The sequence below is a fragment of the Oncorhynchus keta genome, chromosome 19 (genome assembly GCF_023373465.1).
Source record: "Oncorhynchus keta strain PuntledgeMale-10-30-2019 chromosome 19, Oket_V2, whole genome shotgun sequence".
NCBI classification, from domain to species: Eukaryota; Metazoa; Chordata; class Actinopteri; order Salmoniformes; family Salmonidae; genus Oncorhynchus; species Oncorhynchus keta.
In genome coordinates this window covers 53202254-53216322 of record NC_068439.1, presented here as the reverse complement: position 1 = coordinate 53216322, position 14069 = coordinate 53202254, and the positions used below count along the sequence as shown (strand labels likewise).

Below are 14069 nucleotides of genomic sequence, written 5' to 3'. Positions count from 1 at the left end.
TGAGGTCTCTCATATTTCAGTGTAATTGATGTACTCTTGCCCACTTTGGTTACACCATTTTAATGTATTTCTGCATAGTTAAAGTAACATCTTGGGGACCTTGACAGACTTTCAGGAGTGAGACAAAAACAGTATAAATCATATGGGACAACGAACTCTCTCATTGATACTGTAGGGGACACGACAGCACTCTTGTTGAATGTGTTCTTGTCGCCTCTCTTCTAAGATGATAACGCTAAATTCATGGAGCAAATAGGCTCTGAGAAAGCATTTGAGAAAAACGAAGATGTTATTTAATGTGTGCACACTTCACGTATGCTTTCCACATTCATATAGCAGTAAGCAACATTGATTGTATAAAAAAGATACTGTATTAATCTCCACAGTATGTGACCTGTCGCTTTTGTTATTCCCAGCCTCTGCACTGCCTTGCACTCAGATCTCTCTCTCCAAGACCCTTCCCTCCTCAGGTGAGTCTGTTCACTAATCAGTCATTAGCGATATACAGTAGTTGTTATCAATGGCTTGACAGCCCGAGGAGGGAATGTACATCTTTACTGGGTAAAGAACAGTACGATCTGGCCTTGTACTCTGCTTGATGTCTTTGAGGTCATTCAATTATATGTCTGGCCAACAAGAATGTAGAGATACACTGAGTATACAAAACATTAAGAACACCTGCTCTTTCCATGACATAGACTGACCAGGTGAATCCAGGTGAAAGTTATGATCCCTTATTGACGTCACTTGTTAAATCCACTTCAATCAGTGTAGATAAAGAGGAGGGGACCGGTTAAATAAGGATCTTTAAGCCTTGAGACAATTGAGACATGGAGTGTGTGTGTGTGCAATTCAGAGAGTGAATGGGCAAGACAAAAAAAATGGAAGTGCCTTTTAATGGGGTATGGTAGTAGGTGCCAGGCGCTCCGGTTTGTGTCAAGAACTGCAACTACAACAAGTTTTTCACACTCAACAGTTCCATGTGTGTATCAAGAATGGTCCACCACCCAAAGGACATCCAGCCAACTTGACACAACTATGGGAAGCATTTGGAGTCAACATGGGCTAGCATCCCTGTGGAACGCTTTCGACAACATCTCGAGTCCATGCCCCGACGTATTGAGGCAGTTCCAAGGGCACAGCTCAATATTAGGATGGTGTTCCCAATGTTTGGTATACTCAGTGCATATCTTCAGTCTCTTTAGTCATTTTTGAGTTGAGTTGGCTGTTCTGAACGATCAACCAGTGCCGCCTCAGGTCGGCTCCTAATTTCACTATTTTCTCTCCAGCTCACAGTGTCAGACCCTCAGATGTGGCTGTGCTCTCTGCCATTGGACTTCCCCATACACACAGGTAAGCAGCACATCAAATGTATCTAACCTTGATAGATAAGGGAACACTACCAGGTGTCAATATTGAATCATCCATAGTGTCAATGTGAACGCAGAAAGGTTTTTCAAACTTCTGTTTCTCTCCCTCTCTGCAGCAGTGAGCTGTCCAGAGTGTTATCGAGACTTCATGGTAAGCCCCTGCTATTCATGAGGGTTGGGGGGTTACTCAATGTATCAAACTAGTCCTTTGAAACAGAAGAAAAGATCTTGCTCCAAGGTCTAATATTATTGTGAAAATATGTATTCAAACCCAGGCTATAAACATAGACAGACACAAGTACACACAAATACAAATTCTACCTTCAGCACCAAATTACAGACTGCATCAAATAATATCTCAATAAAACACACTTATTGGTTGATAAGACATTTTGGCCTGCTGGTAGATCTTCCTCTCCCATGCCAAATGTCCTCCCATTGCAATCTGACCCTCGTGTATACTTACGTAAAATTCTCATCTCACTTCATCAAGATAATCTAGAACCAGACAGAATTGAGGTTTTTACCTTTTAAACAATTTATTTGTCTTCTGAACCATTTTCAACGATGGGCTTGTGCGGGAAAGGATAAAAGCATTGAAAAACTGAATACGTTTGGAAGAAATGATGTACTTGAGATAGTGGGAGTGTTAGGCCTGCTCTTATAGAAATTACTGTAACTGTTGAACGGTTTCACATGTCATTACATACAAATAATTGTTTTTTTTTAGACAATACACAAATATAAGAATGAACAGTTTCCCATCTAATAGGTTATTATGTTCATTTTAGTATCAATTAATAAACCTCACACTACTGTGTGACATCTTTATCGGTCTGGTATCAGTACCAACCCCGACAATACTAACGATAGAACCACCGGTCTTTACTGCCAACAATTTCACAAGAAATCATTTCACAATGAAGCAATAAAGACTATTGTACCTCTCACACAATACAAAAGAACATGAATAAAGATGAAAGTGAAAGACACACTGTACTCTCAACTCACGTGGCACTTACTGCATGTTAGTACCAAGACAGTCCTACGTGTCTGGTCAAACCAATTTGCCCACGTGTATCTACAGTATATCTATATAGACAGTACATACAGTACTTAATATATAAATCATGCGGGGCCATTTCCTGTAATATTTTTTTTCACGCCATAAAGTGCCAAGTCGTGTGCATATGACAATGTTGATTTCACTTACAATCAAGCAACTTCCTCCCCCCTTATTCTCTGCCCTGCTAGAGTTGCTGACCATGTTCAACCCTGCAATGACCAGTACTCTCCTTGGTCAGACAAACCTCTATTCTGAATCCTCACAGCACAGGTAAACCACAACTACACTTGCGCCCTGTGTGAGTAAAGACAGAGAAAGAGCGTGAAAGAAAGAGTGAGAAAAGTAGTATTTCAGACCATGTTTTGTTCATTTGCAGGGCTCTTGTCGAGCAGGCAAAGGAACTACCACTCTCCCTCAGGAGTAACCAGGTATTCGAGCGACTCTCCTTCGACACCACCCAACACACTGTTCTATAGAATCAGAACAGCTTCCCTGGTTGTCGTCTCTGACTGTGTCTGTTCTTCTCTCTGATAGGCTGTTGAGCTAGACACAGACTGGAAGCTGGTGATGCTATTCGTTCAGGTGGATGAGCTCTGTGTATGTCAGGACCAGGTCAGCAGTCAACTCACATGTCTGGATTTCAGTCCACGTCTTCATTTCATGACTTTACAGTGTTCGTGGCTGCGTTCCTTTGAGTGAATGTTTGTGTGTATGCAGGTCAGCGAGACAATCAAAGCAGCTGTCCATCAGGTGGATCTTGCGCTGCAGGTGCTGCAGTCGCAGGTGGGTTTTGGTGACTCGTGACACTCTCAGCAATGCTACAGTACATTCATTTAGATGATCGTTAAGATTGCTCTTAATGTGTTTGCAGTTGAAGCGGACCATTGTCAATGTTGCACTGTGGTATGGAGAGTATGATACTGGATTTCGTTATCAGAACAGGTGACTTTCTCAACCAATTGCACAACTCCTCAATCAGTCGGTGCACTCATTCCCTGAGTTTGAAATTCTTCAGTGATTTCAAGCTATAGTTTCTGGTAGGCATTTGACTGCTTCTATGTCTATTGACAGGATGTGTCAATGTATGGAGGAAAAACATGAAGGGGAGCTCAGACTACTGAAGGCCATCCTCACTCAAGTCCTCCAGGTTCACTGTCTTACATCTACGTCATCTCCCCTATATCCCCAACATCTACAGTGGGGAGAACAAGTATTTGATACACTTGCCGATTTTGCAGGCTTTCCTAATTACAAAGCATGTAGAGGTCTGTGATTTTTTTATCATAGGTACACTTCAACTGTGACAGACAGAATCTAAAACAAAAATCCAAAAATCACATTGTATGATTTTTAAGTAATTAATTAGCATTTTATTGCATGACATAAGTATTTGATCACCTACCAACCAGTTAGAATTCTGGCTCTCACAGATCTGTTAGTTTTTCTTTAAGAAGCCCTCCTGTTCTCCACTCATTACCTGTTTGAACTGCACCTGTTTCGAACTCGTTACCTGTATAAAAGACACCCGTTCACACACTCAATCAAACAGACTCCAACCTCTCCACAATGGCCAAGACCAGAGAGCTGTGTAAGGACATCAGGGATAGAATTGTAGACCTGCACAAGGCTGGGATGGGCTACAGGACAATAGGCAAGCAGCTTGGTGAGAAGGCAACAACTGTTGGCGCATTTATTAGAAAATGGAAGAAGTTCAAGATGACGGTCAATCAACCTCGGTCTGGGGCTCCATGCAAGATCTCACCTCGTGGGGCATCAATGATCATGAGGAAGGTGAGGGATCAGCCCAGAACTCCACGGCAGGACCTGGTCAATGATCTGAAGAGAGCTGGGACCACAGTCTCAAAGAAAACCATTAGTAACACACTACGCCGTCATGGATTAAAACCTGCAGCACGCAAGGTCCCCCTGCTCAGGCCAGCGCATGCCCAGGCCCATCTGAAGTTTGCCAATGACTATCTGTATGATCCAGAGGAGGAATGGGAGAAGGTCATGTGGTCTGATGAGACAAAAATATAGCTTTTTGGTCTAAACTCCACTCGCTGTGTTTGGAGGAAGAAGAAGGATGAGTACAACCCCAAGATCACCATCCCAACCGTGAAGCATGGAGGTGGAAACATCATTCTTTGGGGATGCTTTTCTGCAAAGGGGACAGGACGACTGCATCGTATTGAGGAGAGGATGGATGAGGCCATGTATCGTGAGATCTTGGCCAACAACCTCCTTCCCTCAGTAAGAGCATTGAAGATGGGTCGTGGCTGGGTCTTCCAGCATGACAACAACCCGAAACACACAGCCAGGGCAACTAAGGATTGGCTCCGTAAGAAGCATCTCAAGGTCCTGGAGTGGCCTAGCCAGTCTCCAGTCCTGAACCCAATAGAAAATCTTTGGAGGGAGCTGAAAGTACGTATTGCCCAGCGACAGCCCCGAAACCTGAAGGATCTGGAGAAGGTCTGTATGGAGGAGTGTGCCAAAATCCCTGCTGCAGTGTGTGCAAACCTGGTCAAGTACTACAGGAAACGTATGATCTCTGTATTTGCAAACAAAGGTTTCTGTACCAAATATTAAGTTCTGCTTTTCTGATGTATCAAATACTTATGTCATGCAATAAAATGCAAATTAATTACTTAAAAATCTTACATGATTTTCTGGATTTTTGTTTTAAATTCCGTCTGTCACAGTTGAAGTGTACCTATGATAAAAATTACAGACCTCTACATGCTTTTTAAGTAGGAAAACCTGCAAAATCGGCAGTGTATCAAATACTTGTTCTCCCCACTGTATGTGCTGTTTAAATTTTTTTCCACTATACAAATAAGATAAAATGAGGTTAGATTGCATGTTATTGTCTGTTTTCACCCCCAAAAATATTTTGCATCTTAAAAAAAACCCTACGGGGCATAAAATACGGTAGACCACATACAGTAGGTCTATAGGAGCTATGGACGAAAGGGGCTGTAGTACAGGGGACTTTACAAGTTAAAATGAAAGTGGCACACTCGTCTCTCCTTGCTGGGGATTTAGTAGACCAATATTTCAGTTAAAAAGGTTATATATAGTTTATTTTTATTTTTACAAACTACTATTCATGGTGGTCAATAGGAGTCCCTTGATCGACACCTGGTGGAGAAGCAGTGGTACAGCAACAGAGATGACTTCACCGTCTTACTGCAGGATGCCCCCTTCATCACATCAGACCCCGCCTCTTTTATTGTGAGTGACAAGCCATTAAACCCTCCCTACAATGTTTATACATTAATGTGCCTATCCTATTGTGTGATGCAGAGTTGAGTTGTTATGGTGTGTGCGTACGCTTGCATACTGGTACGTGCGTACGCTAGCATTTCTGATGCATACGTGTGTCAGTGTGTGTAACACAAATGTTAATCTATGTACAGAGCGCTGCCCCCAGAGCGGGTGAACAACACACAGACAAACTGGCAGTACAGATGTGGACCAACTTGGTGCGTCACACAAAATACTACACATGCTGCTAACACACTGTGGCATTGTCTCGGCTCTTAATTCTAGTCAAGGCAAACAAAGGAGACTTGTTTTCTGTTTTTCAGCTGCAGCCCACCATAGGCCAGCAGAACATGGAGGAAAATAGCATGATTACCTCTTTGCTATGCCCCAGTGAGGTGAGAGAGTGTGGCCTCCAACACACACCACACCTGGGTTCAAGTAGTTTTCTTTCAAATACTTTCATTGAGACTGCCTGGAGTGCCAGATGAGTGTAGTTTGTACTTTAGGGCCTACTCATTGGTTCCATTGCACCAACCAAGCTCAATAAAGTGCAGCTAAGGTAGTTAAAAGAACACAAATACTATTTGAACCCCTGCTTAAAGTCTGGCAAATACAGCATAGTGTCGGATTAATAATGTACATTGTGCACATACTGTACTATGAGCTGCCTATAAAAGTCTCACACAGTATAGTATGATTCATACAACTGATAAATAAGCTGTTGTTGTTTTCAAACCTTCATCCTCCACTCTCACTCACTCACTCACTCACTCACTCACTCACTCACTCACTCACTCACTCACTCACTCACTCACTCACTCACTCACTCACACACACAGGACCGGCCCTTCCTGAGAACAGAGAGTAACTCTCCATCAGATCATACCAGTGAGCCCTCTCCTCTTCTCGACCCTGTGAGTTATTGTTGTCATGTATGAGGCCTGATACTGTATGACTATTAGACCCCTGCACACGGTGGTCTCTGCATACCCATTATACATAGTAATGACTCTGGATGTGCTCTGCGTGCCTTGTCGTCAGATCATGGGCACTCATATGCCCTGCGAAGACCGTAGCCCTTCCAACTCCCCACCCACCTCAGGTGAGAGGAATCCTCGCACTATACAACATACAGTGTACAATATACAGCGTATTTGTTGAGACACAGCCAGTATGCCCTGGTCTTGTATAACCCCTGCACTTACTGCAGTGTTTCCCAAACTAGGGATCGTTGCAATAAACAAAGCGGTTTCTGTTTTTCGTCTTGCAAATGTGGCTCTATCCTTTGACCTGTTTAAGCTACACCATATTATGACCCCATCGCTGAAAGATAAGCCTTCCGTTTCCCTCTACTTTGCCCATTAGACTCAATAGAACCGAATGAATAAGACCAGGCACTTGGTGGTAAAAGAACATTATCAATGATAAAGTTATTTTCTACACCAAAGATCATAAAACAATATTGCCTCATGATCTTCAGAATTTCACAACACCTTTCTGATGCATTACAGTCTATTCAAACCACACTTCCTTCGGGTTGAAAGATTTTCAAAAGTACTAGTAATAGACTGTTATAGCCCCAATTAAAAATGGGCAAAAAAAGTTTTAGAAAACAGATGTCAACAGGTTTCTGATTGTGCTCCCTGGATAAAGTTTGCCTTACATCATTCTCATCACCTGATCTTCTATGCGTTCACAGTTCACGCCCTCCGGCCTGGCGATATTAAAGTAGTAGCTGCAGTGGGCGACTCTCTGACTGTAAGTCACCTGTCCCGTGTTTACCTTTTATCTGTACTATAGTGGACAGTACATTAGTGAAGTAATCTACATTACCCCAGTTGTAGGACTGTTGCTCATCATATTTTATTGCTAGCCGTATTATTACACTCATGCTATTGCTATATTTATAACACACGCTTTGACCTATCCGGCAGGCGGGCAACGGTGTCGGATCGGGATCCAGCGTAATCAACCTACTGGATGTCCGGACGCAGTACAGGGGGTTATCATACAGGTGGGTCCTTATCATAAAGGGTCCTTATCGCTCCTACAACGACACAGCAAGTACAAAGTGCAGAGTCATTGTCAGTTCGTCTTCTTTTGCTGTGGGTTACCTGGAGGTAGAGGTGAACACTAATCTATATGGTTTACATCACTAAATAGTCTATAACCAGCCTCTGTGTTTCTCAGTGTCGGTGGAGACGAGAACCTCACCACCGTCACTACTCTTCCCAGTGAGTCCCCTTCGTGTTACTGTCGTCTTGTCTTCGCTATCAGGCTAATTGTGGAGCCAAAATGTTGCCAAAAAGACTGGAATACACATTCACACCTTTACATTCAGAAGAGTAAGAAAAATGCTGTTGTTTTATGTGCATCGTTATCAATGTATTCAGGTTTGACGGATATGTCTTTTATCTTTTGTGTTGCTGCTCAGATATCCTGCGTGAGTTTAACCCCTCCCTGACTGGCTACTCAGTGGGCAAAGGCAAAGAGCACACCACTCAGGCCTTCCTCAACCAGGCTGTGGCCGGAGAAAGAGCCAAGTGAGTCTCTCATCACCAGTCCATATGATACTCTTCTATCCAGACACACCTGCCTCTCTGACTGACTATGTTTTACTGAATATGTTTTGTAGTTTTTATACTGTTGCCGAAGAGTGATGTTGGATTGTCTGTGTTTGTTTTTAAGTGACATCCCAGACCAAGTGCGAGCACTGGTGGCCAGGATGAAGAATGACTCGGTAAAAGACAATCCTGAATTATATTTCAATCTACTTTTTGTTTGCCTACCACACATAGATTGATATAATAAACAAGCTTATATGAAAACACGTTCTCGTCCTCTGTCCTCTGTCCTCTTTCACAGAGCGTTCATTTCCAAGACGACTGGAAAGTTATCACTTTGTTCATTGGAGGCAATGACATGTGTGAGTACTGCTACAACTCTGTGAGTACCAATACTTGGTGATAAGATACACTACATTAAGATACAATACAATACCATTCTGTATCGTGACCTCCTCTAAGAACTCTGTCTGCAGTGATGCTGTACCAGATGTGCATGTTCCATTGCTCTGACTGTCACTACCTTTCATTCCCACAGCTGTTTTACTCCACTGACAACTACGTGCGCCACATTCGTGAGTCTCTCGATTACCTTCATAAACAGGTAAGAGCTGTAGACATGTCACAGTTACAGTATTTCCACATTCTTACATTTACAAATCTTATCAGCAAGCACATGCATTCCTGTGTTTTCAATTACTTGTTGTTTAACACAAACACTTTTTCTCTCTCTCTGTCTCTGTGTCTCTCTCTGTGTCTCTCTGTCTCTCGCTCTCTGTGTCTCTCTCTGTCTTTCTGTGTCTCTCTCTGTCTCTCTGTGTCTCTGTCTGTCTCTCTGTGTCTCTCTCTCTCTGTGTGTGTGTCTCCCTCTGTCTCTCGCTGTCTCTCTCTCTCTCTCTCTCTCTCTCTCTCTCTCTCTCTCTCTCTCCGTCTCTCTGTCTCATCTCTCTCTCTCTGTGTCTCTCTGTGTCTCTGTCTCCATCTCTCTCTCTCTCTCTCTCTCAGGTGCCGAGGGCCCTGGTCAACCTGGTGGAGCCTCTCTACATCCCCATTCTGAGACAGATGCACACAGAAGAAAATGCCTATCTCAAGTGCCCTACCTGGCTTGCCAAGTAAGAGTCCCTCCCAGCAAGTGGAGAATATAACTAGAGCAGTTGCTGGAGGGAGTTTTCACAATTGTAAAATCCATTACAGGGAGGGTGCAAATGCACACTTTGAGTCGGAATGCCCCCTATCCGCAATCCTCCTCATCAAGCCACCACTTTCATATATTTGCCATTATGCAGGGTAATATACCAACGGATCTCTGAAGTCTAGATCAGTAACACCTGATCGTGTGTCTCTCTTTCAGTATTCTGTGTCCCTGTGTCATCTCGCCTAAGGAGGGCTCTGTAACACTTCAGAAACTCCATGTTCTGAACAGAGATTATCAGGTATGGAAAAGACTAATTCTGCAGTGCATTGAGACCACAATATTATACATGACGCTATGGTAAATACCATAAGAGGGTGGTTGCTCATTGATTACCAATAACAAAAATGAACTGTTAACTCTTTCAGCGTGGACTGCATGAGCTAGTGGAGTCAGGACGATACGACACCCATAACAACTTCACGGTGGTCCTGCAGCCTTTCCTACGAGACATCATCATTCCAGTGATGGAGGTTAGGCACACTGCATTGTCACTCACCTGTTCTCTAAAACAACAATTGTAAGACTGTACAATGTGTGTGAATATTCCAATGCCGTTAAATGGCTAGACACACACACACTCCAACGCACAAATACACGCACACACACATATACTCCGGCAGATGCACGCACGCATGTACGGACACACCCACACCACACACGCACACATATACTCCGGCAGACGCACGCATATATATGGACGCACCCACAACACACACACACACACACACACACACACACACACACACACACACACACACACACACACACACACACACACACACACACACACACACATACATACATACTCCGGCAGACGCAAACACGCATGTACAGACACACACACACACATCATGTTGAATTGTAATTACTATGCATTGTTTCATTGAGTGAACAATATATATATATAGAGAGAGAGATAGCAAAGTATAGGTTTTTCTCTATACACAGTGCCTTCGGAAAGTATCTAGACTCCTTTACTTTTTACACATTTTGTTAGGTTACAGCCTTATTCTATTTTTTATTTATTTAAATCCATCATCAATCTACACACAATACCCTATAATGACAAAGCAAAAACAGGTTTTTAGAAATGTTGCTAATTTATATATATTTTTTAAACAGATATCACATTTACATAAGTATTCAGACCCTTTACTTAGTACCTTGTTAAAGCACCTTTGGCAGTGATTACAGCCTTGACTCTTCTTGGGTATGACGCTACAATCTTGGCACACCTGTATTTGGAGAGTTCTCCCAACCCTGTCAGGTTGGATGGGGAGCGTTGCTGCACAGCTATTTTCAGGTCTCTCCAGAGATGTTCGACCGGGCTCTGGCTGGGCCACTCAAGGACATCCAGAGACTTGTCCCAAAGACACTCCTTGTCTGTGTGCTTGGGTTGTTGTCCTGTTGGAAGGTGAACCTTTGTCCCAATCTGAGGTCCTGAGCTCTCTGGGGCAGATTTTCATCAAAGATCTCTCTGTACTTTGCTCCATTCCAAGTGGGCTGTCATGTGCCAAGCGGGCTGGTTCTCCCATCTCCACAGAGGAACTCTAGAGCTCTGTCATAGTGACCATCGGGTTCTTGGTCACGTCCCTGATTTCTCCCTCGATTTCTCAGTTTTGCCAGGCGACCAGCTCTAGGAAGAGTCTTGGTGGTTCCAAACGTCTTCCTTTTAAGAATGATGGAGGCCACCGTGTTCTTGGGGACCTTCAATGCTGCAGAAATGTTTTGGTACCCTTCCCCAGATCTGCGCCTCGACACAATTCTGTCTCGGAGCTCTACGGACAATCCCTTTGACCTCATGGCTTGGTTTTTGCTCTGACATGCATTGTCAACTGTGTGACCTTATATAGTCAAGTGTGTGCCTTTCCAAATCATGTCCAATCAAGTTGTAGAAACACCTCAAGGATGATCAATGAAAACAGGATGCACCTAAGCTCAATTTTGAGACTCATAGCATAGGGTCTGAATAGTCAAGGGGTCTATATATCCTATTGGGCTTCTAAACTCACCTACACACCTTTTAAATGTTTTGTCTTTCACACACACACAAGCACACATATTCATACTACACTCTCTGTCTGACACATAGGATGGACGTCCAGACCGCACTTACTTCAGTCCTGACTGCTTCCATCTCAGTCAGAAGGCCCAGACTCAGATGGCTCGTGGTCTCTGGAACAACATGGTGAGACCCAATACACTCTTAGAAAAAATTGGGTTCTAAAAGGGTTCTGTGGCTGTCCCCAGATAGAACCCTTTTTGGTTCCAGCTTGAACTCTTTTGGGTTCCATGTAGAACCCTCGGTGGAAAAGGTTTTTACATGAAATCCAAAAGGGTCCTACCTGGAACCAAAAGGGGTTCTTAAAAGAGTTCTTCTATGGGGACAGCACAACAACCCTTTTTGCTTCTAGATAGAAAGAAATGTGCTATAAGTGTAACACATAATATGTATGGCAGCCTAGGCAAACCCTTCACATCGTCAAATTTTGAACTAGTTTTGAAGTTCTGAAAACTACAGACTGTCCCAAGTTAGGAGGTTTTAAAGTTGACTTCAGCCAAAACGTAAAAACGGAGAAAACGGCATTCAAAGACACTCAACTGGATTGTTTCAAAAGAGATTGTCACTACATTTATTATTTTTTAAACAGCAACTGTTGGTATTGTTTTGCATTCAATAATCATTACCAGAATGAATTATTCTACTATATATCATAGATACATATACAGTATAATATAATGATACAAAAAAAAGAACGTACATTTCACTGCGATTATGAACCGTCAACAACAAATCCCTAAAATGAAAAACATTAAAGAAATATCTGTTTGATTCGACTATATACAACACTGGATGGCATGAAAGATGGCAAAAATAATGGTAATAATTAGCTATGCCATCTTGTCTTCAAACTTGTCTTCAACAGTACTGTTACTCCAACAACACTGGCTATAGTCTACCTTGAACAAATTCAAAGTAGATGCAGGTAGTGGCCTGATAGTTGATAATGTCTAGCTAATGCACTGTCTACTTAACTAGCTAGCTATCTTAACATACCTGCTTGCTCCACGTTGAAGATCCTCTCTCACCTGAGACCCTGAGCAGTCGACGGAAAGTGAGGAGAAAGAATGAGGTGAGGTGAAGGCTTCCGAGCCTCACCCCAATGACCAGGAAAATGCCTGAGATGACTCTGGCCCAGTGGGAGTACGATTCATTAAGAAGGTGAACTTTTGGCCGAGGTGACTTTTGGCCGATCCGTTTGTGGTATCAGGCTTGGGTGAAGAAGGAGTTGGGTTCTGTTAATTCGGTCAAAGTATCCAGAGGTGGACTTGTGTTTATTTTGTGTGTGTCTGCTGCTCAGGTGAAGAGGGTGCTGCGCGTTTCGAGACAAGAGGTGAAATTGGTGTCCTGCTTTGCTCTCCGGAGCGGTGCACCGCTGAAAGGAGTGATAACTGGGGTGGTGTTGAGTGTTAGGGTGGATCAACTGAAGTTGAGGATCCCCGGTGACTGTGATGCCATTTGGTGCTACTCAGACCCGGTGGCGAGCGCAAGACTTGGAGACCCTGTCTGTCCTTCTGAGTTTTGATGCAGAGTGTTTTCCAGATAGTCATGCTAGGGCAGATACAGTTGAAGTCGGAAGTTTGCATACACTTAAGTTGGAGTCATTAAAACTCATTTTTCAACCACTCCACAAATGTCTTGTTTAAAAACTAACATTTTGGCAAGTCGGTTAGTAATTTTTCCAACAATTGTTTACAGACTTCAATTGTTTACAGTTTACAGATTTCACGTATAATTGTAGTAATAGGACATCTACTTTGTGCATGACACAATATTATTTCACTTATAATTCACTGTATCATAATTCCAGTGGGTCAAAAGTTTACATACACTAAGTTGACTGTGCCTTTAAACAGCTTGGAAAATTCCAGAAAATGATGTCATGGCTTCTGAAAGTCTAATTGACATCATTTGAGTCAATTGGAGGTGTACCTGTGGATGTATTTCAAAGCCTACCTTCAAACTCAGTGCCTCTTTGCTTGACATCATGGGAAAATCAAAAGAAATCGGCCAAGACCTCAGAAATCAAATTGTACACCTCCACAAGTCTGGTTCATCCTTGGGAGCAATTTCCAAACGCCTGAAGATACCACGTTCATCTGTACAAACAATAGTATGCAAGTATAAACACCATGGGACCACGCTGCCGTCATATCGCTCAGGAAGGAGACGCATTCTGTCTCCTAGAGATGAACATACTTTGGTGCGAAAAGTGTAAATCAATCCCAGAACAACAGCAAAGGACCTTTTGAAGATGCTGGAGGAAACGGGTACAAAAGTATCTATATCCACAGTAAAACGAGTCCTATATCGACATAACCTGAAAGGTCGCTCAGCAAGGAAGAAGCCATTGCTCCAAACCGCCATAAAAAAGCCAGACTACGGTTTGCAACTGCACATGGGGACAAAGATTGTACTTGGAGAAATGTCCTGTGGTCTGATGAAACAAAAATAGAACTGTTTGGCCATAATGACCATCGTTATGTTTGGAGGAAAAAGGGAGAGGCTTGCAATCCGGAGAACACCATCCCAGCCGTGAAGCACGGGG

The 14069-nt window shown here is 43.0% G+C and overlaps 1 protein-coding gene and 1 long non-coding RNA gene across 2 annotated transcripts in view; one reads left to right on the top strand and one right to left on the bottom strand.

The window, feature by feature from the left end:
• The window catches only part of LOC127909420 (uncharacterized), a 286097-nt gene that overhangs the window by 100369 nt on the left and 171659 nt on the right, over positions 1-14069 (bottom strand). The gene's annotated exons all lie outside the window — the stretch shown is intronic.
• The window catches only part of LOC118398471 (phospholipase B1, membrane-associated-like), a 30464-nt gene that overhangs the window by 365 nt on the left and 16030 nt on the right, over positions 1-14069 (top strand). Inside the window, exons 2-26 of the mRNA XM_035793847.2 lie at positions 417-470; positions 1290-1353; positions 1487-1521; positions 2625-2706; positions 2813-2864; positions 2971-3048; positions 3154-3219; positions 3308-3378; positions 3508-3583; positions 5557-5667; positions 5853-5918; positions 6024-6095; positions 6540-6614; positions 6742-6802; positions 7400-7458; positions 7635-7714; positions 7891-7934; positions 8135-8243; positions 8389-8440; positions 8566-8646; positions 8803-8868; positions 9270-9376; positions 9616-9697; positions 9825-9929; positions 11552-11647. Coding sequence (XP_035649740.2) covers positions 417-470; positions 1290-1353; positions 1487-1521; positions 2625-2706; positions 2813-2864; positions 2971-3048; positions 3154-3219; positions 3308-3378; positions 3508-3583; positions 5557-5667; positions 5853-5918; positions 6024-6095; positions 6540-6614; positions 6742-6802; positions 7400-7458; positions 7635-7714; positions 7891-7934; positions 8135-8243; positions 8389-8440; positions 8566-8646; positions 8803-8868; positions 9270-9376; positions 9616-9697; positions 9825-9929; positions 11552-11647 — 1844 coding nt within the window. The remainder of the gene's footprint in view (positions 1-416; positions 471-1289; positions 1354-1486; positions 1522-2624; positions 2707-2812; positions 2865-2970; positions 3049-3153; positions 3220-3307; positions 3379-3507; positions 3584-5556; positions 5668-5852; positions 5919-6023; positions 6096-6539; positions 6615-6741; positions 6803-7399; positions 7459-7634; positions 7715-7890; positions 7935-8134; positions 8244-8388; positions 8441-8565; positions 8647-8802; positions 8869-9269; positions 9377-9615; positions 9698-9824; positions 9930-11551; positions 11648-14069) is intronic.